The sequence below is a fragment of the Nothobranchius furzeri genome, chromosome 16, assembly GCF_043380555.1.
Source record: "Nothobranchius furzeri strain GRZ-AD chromosome 16, NfurGRZ-RIMD1, whole genome shotgun sequence".
NCBI classification, from domain to species: domain Eukaryota; kingdom Metazoa; phylum Chordata; class Actinopteri; order Cyprinodontiformes; family Nothobranchiidae; genus Nothobranchius; species Nothobranchius furzeri.
This window is the reverse complement of record NC_091756.1, coordinates 57,858,370-57,884,150: the sequence shown is the minus strand read 5'-3', so window position 1 is coordinate 57,884,150 and position 25,781 is coordinate 57,858,370. Positions and strand designations below refer to the sequence as shown.

Here is a 25,781-nt window from a genome sequence, read left to right as displayed (position 1 = left end):
AATGCACCTTAAACAGAGTTTAAGCAGCAAAACATCACTCTGCAAATAGTGTATATATAGTGGGACAATTCATGATTTAAAGTGTTAACTTTCACCAGTTTTTGTATGCATGTTTTAAAAAATGCTGATACTTGAAAGGTTTAAGCACTTTACACACTTAATTCTTAACATTTAACTTTTGCAATATAAATTGAGGAATGTTATTTTTTGAATAAACTTGTTCAATAAATTGGTGTTTTTAAATAGTATCGAAATCGAGTATCGAGTTTTTTTTCAAGTATGGAATCGAGTTTGAAATTTTAGCATCGTGACAACCGTAGCTCGTCTGAAAACATTTTTTGGGAATAACTGAAAAATGGAGACATTATGCCTGTTGCTGTGGATGTGCATCTATGTTGTGAGGCTTTGTGTTTTAAAGACATCCTTCTCCGAGAACCCATTTTTACTCTGAGTTTTTCATGCAGGCTGAACATGAAAATAGTCTCCTACATGTATCTCCTGCATTAGCTTCTGACAGAAAACAGATGGTGAAGCTCTGAAAACCCTGACAGATCACTTAACATTCATGGATTCACCCATTGTGACTCATGATGAGGAAGTTTGTTGTTGGTTTAGTGTCCAGGAAACAGCAGAGAACGTCTCAACTAGCAGAAACTTACCATTAGCATTAGCATCTACACCACACAGCAGAACTCCTCCAGGCTTGAGTTATTTGTGGAGATAACATCAACGTCACAGAGCAAACAGAGTCATTGTTAGAATCGCATTGCTGTTACCCAATGCGAGGTGAGATTTCCAAACATCAGGAAATAAGACTCTGAAACTACTTTCTCCTCTGGCTGAATTCTCCATCCTCAGACTGGTACACCTGAGCTTTTTTCCTCCAGAGTACAACATACAAGGCATTGATTCCTACTATAGATCACTGCAACTGTACTAAAAATATGAGTGAAGGTCCTGTCTTGAAGGTTATAATTAGAACTTAGTCCACTTAAATGACTCCTAAGGTGTCTTTTAATCTACTTATTTCCACAATGTGACCTGTGACCAGAGGCGGAGCTGGCCTAAATGGCTCCATGTGCGAGATCCCCCTGTGACACACCCCCCCCCCCCCACCCCCGACGCCTCCCCTACCAGCTCGCCACTTCAATACGAAGAAGATCAGTTCAACATGGGGAAAAAAACCTGACCTGTAGGCCAGAGAAACGTTCATTAGCACATCAAGTTCTATTCAGTTTACCGGTAAACATATCACGAATATACAACAGGTCAATCATTAATCATCTTGGCTACGTAGCTCAATCTATACATTCCAGTAGCGTTTGCTACAAACAAATACAAAAACAACAATAAAGGAAAACAACTGTCTGACAGACAGCATAGCTGAATTCAAGGCAACACATAACAATAATCATTCGATTGCTCTTGGTTTCAAGTTAAGCCCATTAAAGTGCTTAAGTAAATAAAAGTGTTTCAAAAACAGTGTTTTTGAACCGGAGTTCTGCTCGCGGTGGGAACTCCGCCGAACAAGGTCATTTTTTATAGCGAAAACCATCGACTGGTCACTGACAAGTAAAAGGGTGTTATTGGTAGATGTTAAGAACACTTACCGCTGAGGTAAAATGAGAGTATAAATGAATTGAGGGGAGAAAAACTCTTTGTTTTCCAACGCCGTTCTAAAGCAACAAGCTTACAGCCACGGCAGGAGTCGAGCCCGGAAGTATTCCCCCACAGCCAGCTTTGCCGCGACGTGGAAGGAGCCAATCAGGAGAGGGACCTCACAACAGCTGACGTGGGTCATGTGACAGGGAGTAGTTAATATGGGTTACACTTTGTTGTGCTTTTATTACAGAGATATTATTATTATCATCACTATTATTATTAAGAACATGCGATTTCTATGTTTTGTTTATGTATTGGTTGATGCTAAAAAAAAATTTTTTTAGAAAAAAAAAAAAAGGAAATTAAATGCCGCCCCCTGCAGACTGCCGCCCTGTTCGGCCGCACATGTTGCACATATCAAGCTCCGCCACTGCCTGTGACATAATACCTAAACATCTGCGTGCACTTTATGATCTTCACCAGTTTGAGCTAAGACATCCAGTCTCTGCCAGGCCATCATGTAGGGATGCACCAATACCGATACTGGTATCGGTGCAGATACCGATACGATACTGGTATCGGTATCTGTAAAAGTTAGCCGATACCAATGCAGTTGCTTGAAAATGACTTCACTGTAACTTGTCATTTCTGTTCACCTAATATTTTAATTTTGTGATGATTTTTATTCATATATTTTACTTTTTATCTACCTCACAGTCTTTTCCTGTTGAAAGCAGAGAAGAAAATAATCATCATCATTGCATTTTTTTGTGTGGTAGAAGTATAGGTATAGGTAATCGGTATCGGCGAGTATTCAGATCCAAGTATCAGTATCGTATCGGTTTGGAAAAAAGTGGTATCGTTGCATCCCTACCATCATGTATATGAGTCCATCTAACTGTGACAGAGTTAATGTCATTAATTAAACATCAAGCTTTGCCCCAATCACCTGATCACCGTGGCAGGCTGTCATACCAACAGTCCATGTCGACAAGCCTTTGAAATCTAGAAGGGGATTACATATGGTAATGGTTGACAGTCTGCCATTTGCCTCTGTTAATTTGATAGGACAAGATGTTTGGAATGGAGAGCATGGTGTGATGCAACTTTCTGAGTTTTGATATTGTTGTGCCAAAAAAATCTACATTTTGAAGATGCAAGCAGTGTCTTGGAAGAAATGTTAATCCTCTGTCAAGAATTTGATGTTGTTCCAGTTGTTGTCACTGACTAAGACGGGGATTTCAGACCCACATCATGGCTGTATTTCCTGTCACTTTTAATATCTGTCACACCTATCATGGAAGGTGGCATTATCGACAAATCTATAATGAATATATGTTCTCTCCCACAGATTTTTTAATAATATCAGCCAAGGTGCCCCAGGCCACAGAGTTGTTTTGTTGCCGTGGTTCATTCTTATGAAGTATAAACTCATCCCAAAGGATGATCCGGATGATTTTTAATGAAATAAAGTTTTTCCCCACGAATGTCTTTTTTTCCAATTTATTTTCCAAAATTCTGTGTCTTGGGATTTAACTAGGGATATCCGATATTATCGGTCTACCGTTGTTATCGGCTGATATCGGTAATAAAGGCTTACTATGCAACTTTTCCATATTTTTAAATCATTTTCTTGAGCCAGTATGTGCTAAAATGCCTCTTTACAGCAGGGCTATTCAATTCCGGGCCTCAAGGGCTGGTATCCAGCACGTTTAAGTGGTTTCTCTGGTCTAACACACTTGATTCAGTGGTTGAATCAATTGTGCAGCAGCTCATCAGGCTCTGCAGAAGCCTGTTAGTCACCTGCTGATTGAAATCAGGTATGTGGAAGCAAGGTTAAACCAAAACGTGCTGGATACCGTCCCTTGAGGCCCAGAATTGAACAGCCCTGCTTTACAGGGTTAATGAAAGGCCAGCCAGCCCCTGTCACCATTTGTAGCCAGAATATTGCACGTGCAACTTTAGAGTATCAGTCCAGTACCTTTTGAACTTAGTAAAGTGGAGTTGACATGCCTGGCGATGGAGTCTGCTTCCAGCAAGTTTCCTGCATGTTTTAGATTGTGAACACAGGCTAGGGATGGGTAACTTTGACAGTTGAATCGATCCAGTACTAATTCCCGGTACCTACGAATCGATACCGGTACTTAACGGTACCAATTTTTGATACTTTTGAGTGTTTATTATTTTAATTCTCTTTTATAATTAAATATATATTTTTCTCAATGTATAACAATATTTGATAAATATCACGATGAATAACATTCAACTGTTTGTATTTTAACATCGTCCTTGTAGTTTTATAAGCTGATAATTCAACTGAAGCAAACATCTTTACTGTGAACTAAATTTACTGTGTATCTTCATTCCTTTTGCCGTCTTTTTTCATTTGATTTTTCCTACTGGGAAGTTAGAATTTCCGAGGAGAAAGCGAACGCACCATTAGCTGATAACAATGGTAGCAATGGAAGCTAACATACCAAGCTAACGTTATCTTAAACAGTTTATTTAGCTGCTGGAGCAGATTAAAACGATGATGCCTCACACTTAGATCATTGTCACTGGTTTCATCTTCACCCAATCACCCGTCACATTTAGTAAAGTGAAGCCAAACTTTAGAGCGCGTTCATGTTCTTCTAGTCGGGATTTCGGAGTTCCGAGGAGAAAGCGAACGCACCATTAGCGAAACGGAAGCTAACATATAAAGCTAATTATATTTACCTACCGGAGCAGATTAAGATGAGGATGTCTCACTTAGATCTTTGTCACTGGTTTCATCATCACCCAGTTACCCATCACATTTAGTGAAGTGGACCCAAGCTTTAGCGTGCGTTCTTTCTACCATGCTGCTCTGTTTACAACTGGCTCGCAGCGAGCGACGGCATAACGCTCTTGCGCATGCGCAGCTGTCTTGGCAAGTTCTAGTTATGAAGGACGGGTACCGAAACGAGACACCGTTTGAAATGACGTGAATTGGTACTCGGTCGGTACTATGGAATTCGGTCGGTACCTTAAAAAGTACCGAATTCGGTACCCATCCCTAAACACCGCTGATTTGTATGGTTTAGTGATGAATCACTCCTGTAGACACTAGTGAAGGCTGAGGAGACATTTCAGTGATTAAATTGAGGTATTTCTCTTTTGGTTTCACTAACAGACACTAGGAGGTGCTAAAAGCAAGCCAAATTGCAAATTATCCCTTTAAAATGTAATATTAAAAAATACCTGTATCAGTTTTCTGTCTTTTAATGACACAACTTTTACATACCATACGCAACACTTCAGCTACTTGTCTTCTCACCCAAAATTTCAAGATGTAACAGATCTGAGGTCTTTTTTTTAAATAGATATTTTAGTTTATTTGGCACAACTTATGAAGTAGACATTTGCCCTGTCTAGTGATCATATGCTGTCCTTACAGCACATAGCTACATGTAGCTAGCCAGCTAACAAACAACTAAAACCTAAACAAGAATCTTCACCCAAGGATTGCTTTCTTCTTTGAAGATTTTTATAAATATTTTATCACCATAACTGCAATATACAGATAAGAGAAAATACATTACTAACTAATACACACTTAGCGTCATGCTTATTGAGAATGAGATTCAGCTGCTGTTGCAAACGTAATAAGTATGGTACTTTTTCTACCATTTGAACTTCAACTGAAGTAGTTGTCAAATTTCAAGCATACATGATAGGATAAATGTGATGTTAGTAACATGTTTTAGTTTTATTTTTTATGAGAGCGGGACACAGCATATTTTAGGGCTGCACAATATATCGTAAATATATCGTTATTGCGATATCAGCATGCACAATATGTATATCGCAAAGAACAGATAAATATCACAATGAATGGTCAGCTCAAATGTTTGCTACACATGATGCATTCTGTCAATCAAACTGAAGCATTATGTTTTTTTAACAAATCAAATAGTCACCCATTTGGCCAATTAGGTGGGTTTAAATAGGTTAGATGCCCCCAAGGCGGACAACACTGAATTTTGATGGTTAATAAAAACCTGAGTTAGCTATGTTCTGCCAGCTGTGTTCTGCCCTTTCTGCTGATTCAGCTTACCCTGGGATCCACTGATTGTCTTTTCTTGTTCATTTTCTTTTTCCCTTTCCTCACATCTTTTTCTTTTCTCATTTTTATGATTTTTTTATTTCTTCGTTTTTGATTGTTTTTCTTCCCGAGTTAAGTTTTTATTTATCGCAACGAATATCGCCATCGCAATATTAATCATTGTTATCGAATATCGCAGGTTTTCCTAATATCGTGCAGCCCTAGCATATATCAATATCAGTTTATATCGGTATCAGAAATTAAGAGTCCGACAATACCTGCTATCAGTACCACAGCTAATATCGAGCATCCCTAGATTTAACCACATTACATGTTAGCCAAAGACAAGCTAATGCTAGCTCCCTTCTTCTCTGTATTTTCTCAAAGTGAAGGTCAATCATGTTCAGACAAAACTTACTGACGCTCATCTTGTAAATTATGGTGCATGTTTGGGTTTGTTCTGCTGTTAATTTTGGACCCAGTCTAAAAAGTGGAATTGCTGGATGGCTGCAGCAAACCTCTTCTCTTTCCCCTCCTGTCTCCTGTCCCCCACCACCTGCCACATCCGTCACACCACACAGACAGGAGAGGCTGCAGGAGCCTGAACACAGTAGGGATGGGTACCTTTGACATTTGAATCGATCCGGTACTAATTCCCGGTACCTACGAATCGATACCGGTACTTAACGGTACCAATTTTGGATACTTTTGAGTGTTTATTATTTTAATTCTCTTTTATAATTAAATATATATATTTCTCAATATATAACAATATTTGATAAATATCATGATTAATAACATACAACTGTTTGTATTTTAACATCGTCCTTGTAGTTTTATAAGCTGATAATTAAACTGAAGCAAACATCTTTGCTGCGAACTAAATTTACTGTGTATCTTCATTCCTTTTACCGTCTTTTTTCATTTGATTTTTCCTACTGGGAAGTTAGAATTTCCGTGGAGAAAGCGAACGCACCATTAGATGATAACAATGGTGGCAATGGAAGCTAACATATCAAGCTAATGTTATCTTAAACAGTTTATTTAGCTGCTGGAGCAGATTTAAACGATGATGCCTCTCACTTAAACCGTTGTCACTGGTTTCATCTTCACCCAGTCACCCGTCACATTTAGTAAAGTGAAGCCAAACTTTAGAGCGCGTTCATATTCTTCTAGTCGGAAAATCGGAGTTCCGAGGAGAAAGCGAACGCACCATTAGTGAAACGGAAGCTAACATATCAAGCTAACGTTATCTTAAACATTTTATTTACCTACTGGAGCAGATTAAGAAGAGGATGTCTCACTTAGATCGTTGTCGCTGGTTTCATCATCACCCAGTTACCCATCACATTTAGTGAAGTGGACCCAAGCTTTAGCGTTCGTTCTTTCTACCATGCTGCTCTGTTTACAACTGGCTCACAGCGAGCGACGACATAACGCTCTTGCGCATGCGCAGCTGTCTTGGCAAGTTCTCGTTATGAAGGACGGGTACCGAAACGAGGCACCGTTTGAAATGACGTGAATCGGTGCTCGGTCGGTACTATGGAATTCGGTCGGTACCTTAAAAAGTACCGAATTCGGTACCCATCCCTAGAACACAGACTGTCTGTCTTTCTGGACTTCTAATTAAAGTGTTAAAAAAAAGTACATTATGAGCATCACAGAGTTGTCACATCACCTTTGGATATCAACAAATTCCACAACTTCATAAATTATATAGAAAATTTTAAAAAATTACGTTCAATTTAACAATCCCGCCTGTGTTTTCTGTACCACTCTACACAAGCCAGTCTTCTGTGATGAGTAATGTATAGGAGGCAGAACCCTACACTCGTGCTCGCTGAAAATGAGGGGGAAGTATGTGGGGGGTTTAGGTATGATGCACTCCCCTAAAATCAAGGTGTAAATCATCCACAAGCCTGATATTGTGGACTTATTCTTGCAGAGCAACAGCATCTCCCTTATGTGTGTGTAACTGGAGTAACTATTCCCAGGTAAATGAACACAGACTTGACAGTTAAAGATCCACCCTTTATTGGTCTGTTCATTAACAACCACAACCATTGTCAGAATACCACGTTTGTATTTGCATCAGCGTACAAAATGAAGCAAAGCAATAAAGCTGGGGGCCTGCATGTTTGTGAGAATTGCCTGTCAACGGCAGGGAGATGGGGGTTAGGGCAATGTCTGACAACAAGCCATCTCTGAAACACCTCAGAGTGGGAAATGGCATCCATTAGAGACATACAGAAGGTGCGTGTTTGTCAAGAGGGAGATGGGTTGAAAACACACACACACACACACACACACACAGGTAATTGTTTATCCCTATAAGAAACTTCTATGTTTGTCTGCAGATGCCTAAGTTAGTTCAGCAGCAGTATCACACAGGGAGTGCCCAGCAGGCCCAAGACTCAAAATCATTAGGACGGATGAATTAGACTGCCATTAGTTAATAAAACATCTCTTACTGACTCGTGTAATTATGACTCACAGCAGAGCCAGTTCTATTGAATCTCGTTATCCTTTTTTCAAATAATAATTGTATTTGTTTGAGATAATCCCTTTATTGTTTTAATTATGTGCTTAAAGGGGTACAAGTAAATCCTTATTTGCCTTCATCTCTTCTGGTCCGTGTGAATGTTGAGTTGTGTTTGCGTACCTCCGTGTACAGCTATTACACATTAACAACACCTTCTCTATTTGGTTGTATTTCAATAAATGTTCACCCCTTTTCAAGTGAGTTGCTGTCTGATTGTCTGATGGGAGGTAGGAGGGGCTGATATAGGCATGCAGCTACGTATCTCGTTCCCAGCTCAGAGGGCGCTGTGTAAGTGTGACAATGTGCTGTCAATGAGGGATGACAGTACACAGCCAACATGGAGTAATGCATTGTTCCTTCCTGGGTCCCTCCTGACAGATGCTCTCCAAGACAGCTGGATCAGCAGCAAGAGAATGGAACTGGGATCAGGGCTGTGCATGAGGAGAGGATGTGATATGTGGCTGATTAGTGCAGATATACATGTGTCAACAAGCCACGCCTGGGGATCACAACACAGCTGGAGCTCATTGTCAATTTAGGACCCTTTTGTGTAGTTACTTTGACTGTAACTCACCTGTTTGAATACGCCGCTGGATGCTGTTTGCTCTGCATTTTTCCGTGACCTTTATTCTTTGGCGAGGGGGAAAAAACTGCTTCCGGATAGCTTTTTTCCTTCGTCTCTCTTTCAGGACATTTCCTAAAAAATGACCTTCTCTGCAGCAGACACACTTGTGAGACTGATGTTAGCGGAGGCTCAAGCCAAGTAAAGTAAACACTCCGTGAATGTTAAGCTTGGCAGACATGAAGAGGATTATTTCTGTACACCTTGGAAAATTTCTGCTCCCACTGCTTTTGACAGTCTAAGTGTTTCATAAATATGTAAACAAATGGTGTTAAAATGATGAGTATTTGGTTCTGCTCATCTCCATGTTGTTGTTTCATGAAAAACAGCTACCTTTTTGTCCCAAAAATAATAATAAATACATGAAATTAAGCAAAACCACAGACTAGTGATGTTCCTGTAATCAAATTAGGGATGGGTACCTTTGACATTTGAATCGATCCGGTACTAATTCCTGGTACCTACGAATCGATACCGGTACTTAACGGTACCAATTTTCGATACTTTTGAGTGTTTATTATTTTAATTCTCTTTTATAATTAAATATATATTTTTCTCAATATATAACTATATTTGATATAGATCACGATAAATAACATACAACTGTTTGTATTTTAACATTGTCCTTGTAGTTTTATAAGCTGATAATTAAACTGAAGCAAACATCTTTACTGTGAACTACATTTACTGTGTATCTTCATTTCTGTTGCCGTCCTTTTTCTTTGATTTTTCCTACTGGGAAGTTAGAATTTCCGAGGAGAAAGCGAACGCACCATTAGCTGATAACAACGGTAGCAATGGAAGCTAACATATCAAGCTAACATTATCTTAAACAGTTTATTTAGCTGCTGGAGCAGATTAAAACGATGATGCCTCACACTTAGATCGTTGTCACTGGTTTCATCTTCACCCAGTCACCTGTAGCATTTAGTAAAGTGAAGCCAAACTTTAGAGTGCGTTCATGTTCTTCTAGTCGGAATTTCGGAGTTCCGAGGAGGAAGCGAACGCACCATTAGCGAAACGGAAGCTAACATATCAAGCTAATTATATTTACCTACCGGAGCAGATTAAGATGAGGATGTCTCACTTAGATCGTTGACGCTGGTTTCATCATCACCCAGTTACCCATCACATTTAGTGAAGTGGACCCAAGCTTTAGCGTGCGTTCTTTCTACCATGCTGCTCTGTTTACAACTCGCTCGCAGGGACCGACGACATAACGCTCTTGCGCATGCGCAGCTGTCTAGGCAAGTTCTCGTTATGAAGGACGTGTACCGAAACGAGGCACCAATTGAAATGACGTGAATCGGTGCTCGGTCGGTACTATGGAATTCGGTCGGTACCTTAAAAAGTACCGAATTCAGTACCCATCCCTAAATCAAATACATCAATAGTGTCAATTAACCCTTTGAAGCCCAGAACATCCAATCATATCCATGAGAGGAATACCAAAAGCTTTGTTCTTTTCTTGTTTTTAAAACGACCGGTATATGTAACTGGTCAGACTGGTATGAAGGGGGAAATTTTCAGAGTTTTTTGCCTTTATTCAGAACAGTTTTTTAGAACCAGAGACCAACAGTTTAGGATGTGGGGCTGAAAGTCCCACCTCATCCCACACACACAGTCATGCTTTTTTTAACTTAACTGCCTGCCGTTTCCTAATCAGAAAAGCCTCTCGCTGCCAGTGTTTTTGAGTGTTTTTACTAGTTTTTTTTCAGAGTCACAGAACGTTGCGCTCTATGAGGATGTCAACGCCAAGACTACCAAAACAAAGAGTAGACTCACCTCTTACATCAGGAAGAATCCGCGTGTGTTTCTAGCATTATCTGTTCTTTCATAATCCGTTGTCGAATTGTGATCGGCAGAAGCTTTTCCGGTTCGCTCTTCCATTTTTCCCACAGCAGCGGCCCAAAACGATCTCCTAACACATAGATTTTCTGCTTCCTGATCATGTGACATGTGACGTACACAGAAGAAGATTGGCTTTAGAGCTGTGATGTTTGCTCTAACAGTGCGGGGGCTCGTTCCGATGCCGCCCAGTAAAAAAAACGCAAATGACGACTTTAGCCGTTGACGACAGTAAACGAGTTAAGCATGAATTAACCAACTACACATGAGAGCTTTTATATTTGAATGTACAACAGACACACAACAGCTTTCACACGATTCTAGCCCTAAAACAGTTATCAAATGTATATGTTTATTTTGGGTCAGGACATCCCATTTGTTTACATGGAGGGGCCTGTACTGGAAACAGCCACTAGGCAGTGCTTTCCTTTTGGATTCAGTCTTTATTTTGTGTTTCATTATCCAGTTGTTTATTAATGATTGATAAACCAGCTTTTTGTTACACTCTCTGCCACCTACTAGAGTCACAGAGAATGAAACCAGAGGCAAAGCATGCAAACGTGTACCGAACCCAAAGGACTGGAACTAATTCTTATTATAAGTGTGTACCTGGTATTAGACACTACACATCAGTAACAATACTAATAAATGTGAATGTGTTAATTCATCAGTGACTTCAGACATGTCTGGATTAGGTCTTTAACCATCGATTCTTTAGTTTGTGGTTTTGAAAATGTACGTTTTCCGTCTTTTTCACCCGACAGCGTTTCCGGAAGTCTGGCTCATTTTGCTGTAAGGGATTTTGTGGTGTGTTCACTTTTAAACAGCAGCCGTAGTTAGGTATTCCTGAGATGTTAAAGTGATTTTCCATGTGGGTGTTCAGAAGGAGGAGGGCAGCTGAACCACTGTGGATGTATGTTAACTGAAGCAGACAGAAGAATTTAGAGTTTCTGATGGAATGGGTTTGATCAGATCCTGATGTGGTTACGGTGTGGCGTTGTAGAGGTAAAGCTGGCGTCAAGCCATCCAAGGTTTTCTTCTCTGAGTCGGATTACCAGGTTGGTGAAGGCGTCTGGATAATTAGACAGGATGTTTGTACAGTTCTGCCATCCCGAGAGACCACCCTCCACCAGCTTTCCTCCCACACTCAAACTACCGCCCGCTGCGCTTGTGGCCTGAACCCTTGACCCTTCCATTCGCCAACAGTTGCCATATTTGCATTCCCAGTCCACTTAACGGCAGAAGTGGGGTGAAGAATTGAACCCCCCCCCCCCCCCCCCCCCCCCGCCTCTTCCCCTGCTACTACAGCAGGCTTCATTCTCATCCCAGTGACTCCCAGCTCAGGCCTACCAGCCCGGACAGCAGTCTGGGGTTAATGCACCAAGCACTCCCATTGTCTCTGAATTAATTAGTCTGTCCTTTCTCATTCGCTGTCACGGAGACGAATGACAAGTGCTACCGTTTTAAATGGCTGTCGACACTCTACAGCCACAAAGTCACGGAGTCAGAGGCCCTTTTCAGACCTGTGCTCTGTCGGATTCCTCTCTGAGAGGACAGCTTTAAGTACAAGTGTTGACACCATCCGCATTATGGTCCGGTGTGATCAGATCTGATCCATGCAAATAAACACGTGGCTACATCAAACAATGAGCTGTTAGCAGACAACGAACGGGGCATCGTCCGTTTCACTGGCATTCACGTAAAATCGTGTTCAGTCATGTGGATTTTACTATTATAAGACAGGACTCAGATTCACCCGAGTCACATTTTTATATTACACCCGCAATGAATTGTGTTTTTATTGACAAAAATCCAGCTGCTGCTGAAAAATAATCCTGTGTGCAGAATAATCCATTTGATGGCGGTTTGTCTGAGCCTCCTGGGTGCTATAAAGACACCAGCTTCCTGAACTGCAACATTTTAAACAGAAGTTTTTATTTTGTTCAAAAATCCCTTTTGTATGTTTTCAAGTAGACAAGGTTTTTCTTTTTTGTTCCAAATACTGTATTCAAAAACTACCGTTTGTTAAAACATTAGTTTTTAAATTTTTTATGAGATTCTGCTAATCCCAATTAATTGAATACGTTTTCTAAATGCTAACCAAGTCTGATATATTGAATTTCTATCAAATATCTTCAGGAAATGCTCCTGCTGTTTGTGTGAAGTCTTGTCAGGTCACATGACTTAGCACAGTTTGCCTTCAGATGGGCTGGATGAAACAGTTCCTGCACCTCTTAAGGTGGTCTAAATGCAGAGATGTCTTTACATTTGTATTTAGCGCCATTCAGCTGGGGTCAGATCTCCTCCAACAGGTGCCGGAGGTGTAAACAGTTTGGAGCTGCGTTGCGGAGCCAAAGCTCAGTCGTGATAGGAGCTAAGTTTGGTGTCCGCTCTGAGATCGGTGTGAGTCGGAGCAGCAGGACCCAGGATTTGTAATGGATGGCTCTCAGATGGAGGAGGAAGCGTCTGAGCCGAGGAGGAATGTTCTCACCTCAGGAAATAAAAGACCGATATCCTGAAGAATGGCAAGAGAGACCTCTGGTGGCTCTGTGCATCAGTCATTACAGCACCGGGCAGCACACGCTGCTTCACCACATCATGTCGCTTTAGAAAAAAGTCTATTATATGTCTTCTATCATGTCCCCTTCTATTTTTCTTTGTTTTTCTTCCACAACAAACATTTTCTTCTGCCTGAAGCAGGCGCAATCTGACTGTGGGATTAATGCAGATCACTTGTGATAGACAGAACACTGTTGATTGTTGATTTACATTTCCCCTGCATGTCATCAGAGGTGCTTTTGGCTGCAACAGCAAATTATTTTTATACATTATTCATTCGTCTGCAGCTAATCAGTGTGCAAAAAATATGTGTAAGAAAAGCTGTTAGCCGGACAAGTCAGAGTTTGTGTTGTTGTGATATTTTATTAATGAATCATTCAAGCACAGCTGGTTTCTGTAAGTCGTTGCATCGCTGATGCTTCTGGCTGGTTCTTGAGGGAAGTGTGGAGGACCCTGACCCTCAGACAGGAGAACCTTCTCTAAACAGAACCTACTCAACGTGGCACAAACCGAATCACTTTGGATTCAGTGGCTTTGAACGAATCACAAGCGTTCACGTTTGTGCATCACTCTGAGCTTGTTAAAATGCCAGCTTGTTATGGTGCATCACCTCTGCAGCAGGCGTGACCTTTAAAACTGACCTCTGACCTTCTCCTGTCACCACAGTGCTGAGCATCCGTGGAGCCCAGGAGGAAGAGCCTCCAGACCCCCAGCTCATGCGGCTGGACAACATGCTGCTGGCAGAGGGAGTGTCCGGTCCTGAGAAAGGTGGGGGCTCTGCAGCCGCCGCGGCCGCTGCAGCTGCCTCGGGCGGTGCCGGGGCCGATAACTCGGCGGAGCACTCGGACTACAGGGCCAAGCTTTCCCAGATCAGACAGATCTACCACACAGAACTGGAGAAGTATGAACAGGTCAGAACAGCATTTTTATTGGATGCTACATATTTCAGGTGCTTAAACAGAGCAACACAGCATGCATGGGGAAGATGTTGAGTAGGGATCAGTCAATCAAAGCTTTATTGTCACATGCACAATAAAATTCTTACTTCTCAGTCCATACCGGATATCAAAAAGGTTTATACATTTGAGAGTAAATTATGTAAATAGGCATATTTACAGTAAAGAGTCCTAAAAGATTTAAAAAAAGAAGAAGAAATATCAACTATATAGTGGTATAAACTTTACAGATAACTGTGCAGGAGTGCACCACATTAGCTGTTTGTACAGCAGTCTACAGCGAAGGCAGTCGAAACGATTGTGCAGACATATTCAAGTCACAATGGGGGATGAATGGTTACTGGTTTTTACGGTAATTGTGATTGAATAAATTCACAGCAAAGCTACCATACTAGAAGATCTTGAAGACCGAAACATTTCTGTGAGGGAAACACGGGTTAAACGGGTCACTTACTATCTTTTAGTAAAGGTCAGCTAGCAAATAGGGTGCTGCGGTCCTTTAACTGGAGGTGTTTGAATGTGTTTTAGCTTGTAGGTGTAGATATACTGGATAAACCTGACTTTTAAGTCTCCCACCTGCTAGCTCCCTGACAGCATTATGTCTGCAGTAGGAATATTTATTTTCAGCCATTAAGATTCTTATCCAAAAATGTTGCCCAAAAATCTTATTTGCAAAAATGTATTGAGTTTTTGAATTGCCTTCAATGGCAAGTAAATTTTAGACCAAAAATATTGTGGGAAAACTAAAGCACCACTTCATTCCCTTCAGAATAATGGGCTCGACACACGGGAGGCGACAAACGACCGCGATCAGCGAAAGTCATCGCTGTCGCTTTTACTACCTGACACACGGGAGGCGACCCGTGGCCAGCAGCAAAGCTATCTTCTCGTTCTGTTCCATGGCGAAATCCAAACTTCCGTTGTTTTGATTGGCTGTGTCAGGTTCTTCTTCTTCTTCTTCGTGTTTATTGGCGGGGGGCATCTAACTTCTAGGTGCATTTCCGCCACCTACTGTGCTGGAGTGTGAGTCGGAGTAAGAGCGTAAAAAAAAACTAAATTCTATTCAACAAACCACTGTGTTTTAGATACTCAACAACCAACTTATATTTCCTTTCTTCACCATTTAACAAACTCTTTACATTTATCACTCCACCTCCTATGTTTTTTAATTTCTCCCTGAGTTGTCCTCAACTTTCCTCATATTATATGCAGTTACATAAAACATGTTCCACTGCTTCTCCCCCCACCCCACATCGCTGTGTCAGGTTGGAGGGAATTAAGGTTATTTAAGCGGTTCAGAGTTAAAAAAGCGGTAGATATGATGTTTCACAAGGTGCTGCTAGAGTTATGTGAAATCTTACTTGTGATTTTACTATAAAACATAATAATAATCAACTTCTCCTCCATGTTTGCTCGGAGATGTACGGAGCATCCTGTCTGCTCATTGGTCAGTGAATGAAACCTCCGTTGATTGGTCCTCGTCCGAGCGACAGCGATGAAAAGTTGAAAATATTTCAACTTTCTGGGATCGCGTCGCTGGGTCGCCTGTGCACGACACGTGCACGAGCGCAAAATTTCACACGCACGTTTTTCGCGTTTCGCTTGGTAGAAGGGAGACCCGCGATTATCGCTTTGTCGCGCATGTCTCATTGAAAATGAATGGAGGAGAGGCGATGTCGCCTCCCGTGTGTCGAGCCCATCAATCTTCACTTTGTGAGCTTGAGGTCAAATACTCTATTGACATCCAGTCACCTCTCTGTTTGTAAAAACACAGATTACAGGGTTTATTGTATTTTATTGGTGATGGTCAAACAAAGGTTAATTTAAAGAGCAAGTCACCCCCAAATCAACTTTTTTTTGCTGATAAACTAAATAAACGAGTGTCTAATCGTGCTGCAGACACGTGTCGTCAATAATTTGGCATTTCAGTGCATCTTAGTTAAAATTTAAATTTTCTGCCTAAAACTGTCAGTGTTGTGCCGTTGTCAGGTAAAAACTATGCACTGTATTTGAATTTAAATCTGCCACCGCTATTGGCTAAGAGGTATGCTATGATGTAAACTGGTAAATTATGATGTCACAATGCTGTTGTGAACCTGTGTGTGTGTGTTTGTTAGCGGCTCCGCCCTCTCGGTCTGCCAGGCAACGGCATTTGTTGCATTTTTCAAACATGAAGTGGGAGTGGAGTTAGACTCTGGTCTGGGGTGACTTGCTCTTTAACTATTTGTGCCTTTTTTCCCCCTTTTGATTGTTTCATTCATTTTTATCAAATTTATTTCAGGGTTTCCTTTATTCATTTTTGAGCATCTAAAAGTATCAAAACCTATTCTTAGAAGATGTGCCAATAACGCCATCCGATCCGTTTACCTCTTTCTATAATAAAATCATAAACCTTGCAGAGTTGAACTGTTTTTTATATGCACCACAATTTGCTGTCAGTCAGAATTCACCCTGGATTGTTTTACCCCAGGATAGCCCGCTGTCTGCAGCCCACAACTGTTACAGCGGTTCTGCGTGTTTTCCAAGCATAGCCTTAAAAAGTTGCAACAACGGGGAATGACTTCCTCTCGCTGCCTTGATATCTGATGCATTCGCGACAGTAGCATCCCTTTCAGATGAATGAGAGCACGACAGACGAGCAGGCAGAGAGACAGACACAGACAAAGCCTGACATGGCTAAATCCAGAGAGATATCAACAAGAAGAGCAGAAATAAGGGAGAGGAGACGGTAAGAGATGGAGTCGGAGAGTAATATCGCAGCAGATTCACGCCTCGTGTCACATGGGGGGGGATGAAGGAAAACGTTGCAGCATCTTCGTCTCTCAGGGTAAGCTACGCTGTGAAAGCATGTGTCTGAGAGGGGAAGAGCTGTCACGGGTTCTCTCAGCTTACTTCAGTCACAGTTGCTGTTAAAAATGAAACACGTCAGTGATTGTATTCACCGCTGCTCCACGAGAAAGAAAAGAGCTGGAATTTTACTCTTCAACACTTTGTTTATTTTGCCATTGTGGTCCCGTCTGCCATGCGTTTGACTTCAACATAAATTTGCCCTTTGACAGGTTGGTGTGCACCTTTCTCTGCAGGCTTGTAACGAGTTCACGACCCATGTGATGAACCTGTTGCGGGAGCAGTCGCGCACGCGGCCCATTTCACCCAAGGAGATAGAGCGCATGGTGAGCATCATCCACCGCAAGTTCAGCTCCATCCAGATGCAGCTCAAACAGAGCACCTGTGAAGCCGTTATGATACTCCGCTCCCGCTTCCTCGATGCCAGGTGTGTGTGTGTGTGCTTGTCTAATCGTGTGCATGTTTGTACATCACAAATTTTTCATCATGTGCTTTCCCTCTCATATCCCGTTGAATAGCTGATGTAGGAGGCTACAAACAGCCGTAACATGCTGTTTCTGCTGCGTGTCACAGATGCTGTGCTGGTTGGCATGCTGGATGCCATTTGGACTGGCACACCCAGCAGTGTTGGCCAATAACATCTCCATGGACGTAATTTTCACTTTAGAGGTGGAGGGGACACGTTGTATCTCTACAGTATGTTTTAATGGGAAACCAGCTTCAACACAAACGGTTGTTTTCCGCTTGGTCCTAGAGCTCAACCAGTGTCAATTTAATATAGCGTAATATTGTTTTTGGATGGTAAAAAGTGCAGGGGTCAAATTTTAACTTTGGAAAAAGTGGGGGGGACATGTCCCCCCTGTCTCCCCCCCCCCCCCCCCCCCCCAAAATTACGTCCATGAACATCTCCCTGTGTGCTCCGCAATGCTTTCTCCTTTTATTTTTTATGAAATCGCTGGTTCTCTTTGATGCGTGCTTTGGATTAGCATACATTTTTTGAGGATAAATCTCATTCAGGCCTGGGTTGGAGGCATAACATTTAAATGAGCCACGCGCTCCTCCACAAATCTTCCCAATCTACTCTCATGCAAATGAATGTGGTGGTGCAACAGTGAGTGTGTTTACATGCAGACAGTAGCCCTTTTAAAACCGGAATATTCACAATAACCCGGTTCCGCAGGTCCTTGTAAACACCGCCAAAATCCCGGATATGCTCATAACCGGGTTTTTAAAAACCCAGTTACTACACCTGGGGTAACCCTTTTCTAACCCGAATGTTTGGTCATATAATCGCATATCGGGATATCCCCATCAAAGCGTGTGTTCTGCGCATGCTCTGTTCGCAAGGAATCTTGGTCTTTTGAGTAGCGAGACGTCTTGTATGCGCCAGAACACCGGAAGTAAACAACAAGTTGGGAGCAACATGGCGAGTCGCGGCACAGCACCACACTTTTGGAGTGACGAGGAAACTAAAGCGCAAACAAACGCGGTCGCTATCTCTTCCGAACTGGGAAACATGTTGTTGTTTTCACGGATATCGGAACAAGAACCGGAAATGACGCATATAGCATAGCATAGCATAGCATAGTTTATTTATATAGCACGTTTAAAATGCAGCATGGGAGCTGCCCAAAGTGCTGCACAGGCTAAAACAAAACACAACCATTACAAGGAGCTAAAACAAAGGATAAAAATCTCAATCAAAGGCAGATAAAACATGATGAATAATAAGAACACATTAAAACAATGACACAATAAAACACTAAAACGAGTCACTGTCTAAAAGCCAAAGTGTAAAAGTGGGTCTTTAACCGAGATTTAAAAACCGCCAGAGACGGAGCCTGCCGAACTCCAATGGGCAAAGAGTTCCATAGCTTTGGGGCAGCATGCACAAATGCTCGATCCCCCCGCGATTTGAGTCTCATCCGCGGCGTGCACAGCAGCAAAAGGTCAGCCGACCTCAACGTGCGAGTGGGCACATATGGAGTGAGAAGGGCAGAGAGGTAGGGAGGTGCCAGGTCATTGAGTGCTTTAAAAACAAAAGTCAGTAACAAACTGCACTCTGAAAATGACAGGGAGCCAGTGAAGATGTTCCAGGACAGGGGTAATGTGGCTACGTCGGTGTGTACCCGTCAAGAACCGGGCAGCAGCGTTCTGAACAACCTGCAGCCGATTCAGGGCAGAGTCCGGAACACCAACGAGGAGGGCGTTTGCATAGTCCAGGCGAGAGGTAATGAAGGCATGAACAACTGCCTCCAAATGCGTCTGGATGTAGTCCATACGTCCTGATGCTACCCCAACATCCGCATTTAAATCAGGTTATGCAAATTAGGGGTAACTCTTTCTATTTATGCTTGTAAACGGGTTATTCTGATCAACTCAGAAACCCGAATACCGACCTTAACCCGATCATAACCCGGATATTGGCTGCATGTAAACGTAGTCAGTGAGAGGTAGAGAGGAAAACTTTCACTGGTTGAGAGGTGTCGGCGTGCTCAGCTCTGCTGATTAGTCTACTGGCTGCTGGAGCTCAAGCTGTTCACATTTACATATTCAAACTGTTAGAGCGAGGGACTCAGATTTCAGCACAAATCTCCTCAGCCACTCGATACGCAGAAAAAGATTTTTCTCTTTAAGTTTATGTAAAGCCCTCTTGACGTGTGATGCAAGTAGCCGTGACCTGACTGGTGCAGGAGGCGGAGGGGTCACCCAACGCAAAGGCAACGGCACATCTAAGTCATGTTCCTGCATAAATATGTTAAATCAGCCCTGAGCTCAGATTTAATCTGTGTTCACCATTTTAACACAATGATCCAGAAAAATGTTACTTTTCTCACATAAATTCAACAAAACTCACAAAAAGAATGAAACAGAATTTTTGTGTTAGTTTGTCCAAAAAATTGCATAAATAAAATGGCTTAAATTTGTATCAAGAGCAACACTTTCTGGTTTGTATTTTATTCGTGAAGTGAATTCTTGATGATGAGCAGCTTTTGAACAGCAACGTATTTCAGGGCTTCTGCAGCTTTCAGGAAGTTTAGTTTAGGACTTTTCTAACCCTTTTAAGAACCATTGTGATCAAATTTTAATATCAATATGATTACAGAGGAAATCTTGGAATCTTTTACGAATTAATTTCAAACTATAATTTTTCTCCTGTTTCAGATAGTGAACTAGACCAAAGTCTTTGCAAAGTTTGGTCTAGAAACACTCCATTGAAACCTCTGCAGCCCATAGCAGAGTTCTGCGTGGCCAATCACAGCTCTCTATAGGTGTTTCAAACACATAAAGAGCTGTGATTAATCCACAACGGTGGGCCAGTCACAGTCCCGGGCCGGGTAGCGTATGTTGTTTACATATCTGGGTGGCCTGGTACTTTTCCGGGCCAACCAAGGCTCATTCTCAGCCCTCTTCTCGAGGGGGTCTGCTTCAGGCCGACCAGGGCCAACACACCCACTGCTGACAGCAAATTCACACCTTCCATTAGAGCAAGCCTCTGATTGGTGGGTAGAATCAGCCCACATGGGCTTAAGGCAAGGATGTGTGGAATAAACCGGGCCAGGCTGGGGCCGACTGGAGCTACCCGGCCCGGGCCGACCCGGTACAGATGGGAATGGCCCATTAGTGGAACACTTGTTCAAGCGGGCTTTAGCGTGACTTTCATCACCACTCTCTCCTTATTCTGCTCTTTCTACCTGTTCCGAAATTCCCAGGATCTACTGCCCTTTTTCCTATTAATTTTCTGTCTCCCTTTCCTTACATTTTTATCACAATTTATTTAATTTATTTCTTATTTTAAACATATCTTAATCATGTTTTGAAATCCTTTTTATATTGAATTTTTTTGTTTTTGTGAAGCGCTTCGGGATTTTTATCTAGAGGCGCTATACGATTGTTTTCTTTCTTGCTTGCTTTCTAACAAGATGGCGACAACTGAGAAACATTTCAAAAGTCCGTAAACTGGTTTCTACTGCAGATCTGGAAAAAATCATCCATGCCTTTGTGTCATCACGCTTAGACTACTGTAACGCTCTTTTTACTGGTCTCAGCAAAACCTCCCTCTCACGCCTTCAAGCCATCCAAAATGCAGCAGCCAGACTCCTAACCAAATCCAGCAGACGAGGTCACATCACTCCAGTTTTACAGTCCCTCCACTGGCTCCCGGTAGAATATAGAATACAGTTTAAAGTTTTAGTCCTGACCTATAGAGCTCTTAACAACCAGGCTCCAAGCTACCTATCTGAGCTTTTATCCCCACACACCACCTCTCGGAACCTTAGATCCACATCTGAAAACCTCCTGGCTGTTCCTCGAACCAGACTGAAAACCAAAGGGGACAGGGCCTTTCAGACTATTGCACCCAGACTTTGGAACAGTCTACCTTCAAATCTCCGTCTCTCTAACACTGTAGAGGTCTTTAAAAATGATCTAAAAACTCACCTTTTCATCCAGGCGTTCCCTCCCTAAATGTTTCAAAACGATGGCTTTGTTCGGGTTCACACCTTCACTTTGTTTATACTCATGATTTCATTTTCTACGTTTATCACTGCTATTGTTTTTCTGATGTTTTTATTGGTTAGAGGTATTTGCCCTGATCTTTATCATGTTGTACAGCGCTTTGTGATTTATATCTGTGAAAGGCGCTATATAAATAAACTTTTACTTACTTACTTACTTACAGCTCGTTTGAAACAGCTTTTACGTAAAGTTTGGACTATTTGGACTTTATTAGCATCAGGAGTAGATGGATGTATTTAAGTCTTTTATTTTGAAAAAGGATGTATTTTCGCCTTCATCAACAGCAGACTGCCTTGTTTACCGACATCCATTGCAGTGAGCACGTCACGTTGTTCTTTGTCCAGTAGATGTGGAGATGGTTTCGGTAGAACCCGCCCCGTGACCGAGAACCATTAATGGAGTGTTCCCAGACTAAATAATGCATCTTTTTAGTGTGGCTTGCCAGGTTTGTTTCAGATTGCATCGGTGCAGAATCAGGAGTAAATGTCTTCTTGTGAGGGCTTTGAAACTAAGACACAGAAGCTGAATTGTGCCTACCAATGACGAACAGTCCTTTTGGGAACTGGAGTTTACCTGAACTCAGGATTCCCTCACTCTAACCTGCTTTCTGGAGAGTCCCCTCTGGTTGACATTTTTCTGTTGACAAACTCTTCGTGACTGTGTGACGGTGTTTTTAGCTACCTGGAAACTGAGCTGAAATGTTGCCTTTTTTGACACACAGCCTTCAAAAGTAAACAAACAGAAAAGCAACAGTTGAATTGAACCTTTAAAGTCTGAATTAATAAAAATGTAAAAAGCTAGTTTTGGCCCTTTCACCAGACCGCCGTGGACATTGCTGCTAACTTACCCTACCACACATGGTATTATTATGACTGGATTTAGACTTATGTAGCTTCCATTTGACCCAGTTTAATGTGATTCTCTTGTTGCAGACGGAAAAGACGAAACTTCAACAAGCAGGCGACAGAAATCCTGAATGAGTATTTCTACTCCCACCTCAGCAACCCCTACCCCAGCGAGGAGGCAAAGGAGGAGCTGGCAAAGAAGTGTGCCATCACAGTGGCTCAGGTACACAGCAGAGTACGCCCACCTGTCACCAGCTGCAGGAAAACCACAAACAAGGAAGGGTTTTACCAGCAACAGCTCTTCAGACTGATACAAGACACCCTAATATGTGAACATTCTGTCAGTACGCTTTAACTTTACTAATATTCACAGACAATGCTATTTCCTCTTCTTTTATGCTAATTGCTACCTTAGTAAACAGCTAAGGCCTAGTCCACACGTAGCCGGGTTTTTCAAAGAACGAATATCCGCCCCTCCAAAAACTTGCATCCACACCACCTCGTTTTAAAAAAAACTCTGTCCACACGTACCTGGATAAATACGTTGTTAAGGACATGCCAGACCTGTAGGCGGCAGTACTTCCCCCGTTCTTAACCTCGTCCTTCGTCTGTGGTCTTCCGCAAGGAGCAGTAATTCCGCTTGCAAAAACAAACAAGCAAAAAGCGCTTGGACCATTGATAAAGCGAGCGCAGCTCTGAGGGCATCCATGCTGTCGGCTAGTGTAAACACAGGTCGCACACGTGATGTCAGCATTTTTTTGTCGCGGAAAGTGACGTTGCGGACCTTAAAACTCCGGTTTTGTCTGTCCACACGCAGACATCCAAAACGGAGAAAACGCAGATCTTCACTTTGGCCGGAGTTTTTAAAAAGATCCGTTTTCTTGTGAAAAAACTCCGTTTTCGTGTGGATGACAGGCCAAAACGTAGAAAAATATCTACGTTTTGGCAGATCCCCGGCTACGTGTGGACAGGGCCTAAGAGTAAAAAAGAAGGCAACTGGATCTCTGTTCTTGTTTTATGAAGATGTTTCTCTCCTCATCCAAAAGGCTTCTTCAGTTCTGTTGGTGGGCTAGGGGTTCCAGGTTTATAAGTCATGGCCGAAGTCATCGACTTTGATGACTATTAGAAGCAGCCCTGCACACAAACGAACCAATAGTTTATTGGCTGTTACATTGGTAGAATGGCACCCACTGGACAAGCAAGAATAGCTTCTTTGAGTTCAGTGTTAGATCAGTCCCATCAGCTTTCCACTCGATTTACAGATGTCTTAAAGCTGCTTTAGCGAATCTTAGCAAGCCTTTGAACGCAAATACGGTCACGGAGCACTCACCCCTCCCCTGGTAATGTGATGTCTTATTCAGACAGTATTATTTTGTCTTTGATTAAAGTAGTAATTTTGAGTGTTTCTCTCGTAGGACACAGCGTTTACGGCTGGAAGCAAAACCTCTCGTTTGTGAATGCGTACCTCTAGCCAGCCAACATTGTTTTCCAATCATTATTCTCATGTTATGGTGCTTATTCACACACGTGTGTGTGTGTGTGTGTGTGTGTGTGTGTGTGTGTGTGTGTGTGTGTGTGTGTGTGTGTGTGTGTGTGTGTTGTTAGACTTACTTGTCTATTAGAAATATAAAGAATGTAAAGAATCAAATGTAGACAAGAGTTTAGGAGACAATTCTGGTCAGATACTCTCATTGATCAATGGAAAATGCCGTGATCAGGACCTTGATCCTCAGATCAGAAAGGGACATCCCCAATTTGGCTTCGTGCAAATCTTACAGCATAGTTAGCATAGCATAGTTTATTTATATAGCACGTTTAAAATGCAGCATGGGAGCTGCCCAAAGTGCTGCACAGGCTGAAACAAAACACAACCATTACAAGGAGCTAAAACAAAGGATAAAAATCTCAATCAAAGGCAGATAAACCATGATGAATACTAAAAACACATTAAAACAATGATACAATAAAACACTAAGAGTCACTGTCTAAAAGCCAAAGTATAAAAGTGGGTCTTTAAACGAGATTTAAAAACCGCCAGAGATGGAGCCTGCCAAACTCCAATGGGCAATGAGTTCCATAGCTTTGGGGCAGCATGCACAAATGCTCGATCCCCCCGCGATTTGAGTCTCATCCGCGGCGTGTACAGCAGCAAAAGGTCAGCCGACCTCAACGTGCGGGTGGGCACATATAAATGTGAGAAGGGCAGAGAGGTAGGGAGGTGCCAGGTCATTGAGTGCTTTAAAAACAAAAGTCAGTAACTTAAACTGCATTCTGAAATGACAGGGAGCCAGTGAAGATGTTCCAGGACAGGGGTAATATGGCTACGTCGGTGTGTACAGGAACTTATCAAACAGCTAAAACTATGTCAGATGTTTAGTTCTTGAAGGGCGACAGTCAGTAAACAATCTTGCACTCTCAACAACTCAAGTTGTTTTGATCTTAATTTTAAAGGAAACCAATGACAACACCAAGGTAAATACCCGTGTGTGTTTTGAATCCATCATTTGGGAATGGATTTGTTTTCTCAATTGGTTTCATTAATTTTCCCCAAATGATCCGAGGATGCAGCTGGGCTTGATTGAGGAAGTTGCTAGGTAGCGCCATGATTTGTGGACTTTCAGCTTCTAGGCTACAATAAAGGAGAATGTTTACCTACTCGGTGAATTACAAACTTTGCAGGATTGATTTGGTAAACATTTTAATGTTGTTTATCATTAGGGAGTCCATTAGCCCTAATGGGTGCTAGCGGAAGTTGACTGATTGGTGCTTGCGTGAGTTCTGATGATAGCTGCAGTCATGGTGACATAATGAGACTGTTATTGGCAATCATTCTATTCCTTTACTAATGCAGATTCACAGCACCGGTCTATGTAGCTGCTGCGTGTGACAGAGGCTTTCCACAGCGTTTCACGTGCCATTAAAGACCCAATAAGCTAAACAAAGCCACTGATACTCATATATAAAAATTTTTAATGAGAAGATTTGTGTGGTTACATGTTTGGAGGAGTAAACTATTCCCTCTTGTTTTTCTACTCAGGTTTCCAACTGGTTTGGGAATAAAAGAATCAGATACAAGAAAAACATTGGTAAGTTCCAAGAAGAAGCCAACATGTACGCTGCGAGAACTGCCGTGAATGCGGCTAATGCATCCTCACATGGAAGCCAAGCAAATTCACCTTCCACTCCAAACTCTGCAGGTGAGACAGGAAGTCCCTGACTCTGCTAGGGTTAGACATGACCTTCCTCTCTGTGCATCATGCAGTTCATTTAAAGCTTTTCAGTGCTGATGCTGTGATTTGTTAAGGGAAAAAAACATGAAGGCAGTCCATGTACAATAAACATGCCCACATCCTGGTAAAACAATGCGATTATCATA

At 42.0% G+C, this 25,781-nt stretch overlaps 1 protein-coding gene across 3 annotated transcripts in view; it reads left to right on the top strand.

Annotated features, from left to right (window-relative positions):
* The window catches only part of LOC107387365 (pre-B-cell leukemia transcription factor 1), a 105,305-nt gene that overhangs the window by 67,410 nt on the left and 12,114 nt on the right, over nucleotides 1–25,781 (top strand). For 2 of the 3 annotated variants that reach the window (XM_015962299.3, XM_015962301.3), the window contains 4 exons: nucleotides 13,906–14,150; nucleotides 17,279–17,469; nucleotides 22,493–22,628; nucleotides 25,443–25,602. In XM_015962299.3, coding sequence (XP_015817785.1) covers nucleotides 13,906–14,150; nucleotides 17,279–17,469; nucleotides 22,493–22,628; nucleotides 25,443–25,602 — 732 coding nt within the window. The remainder of the gene's footprint in view (nucleotides 1–13,905; nucleotides 14,151–17,278; nucleotides 17,470–22,492; nucleotides 22,629–25,442; nucleotides 25,603–25,781) is intronic. The other variant, XM_015962300.3, reaches the window with a different exon arrangement.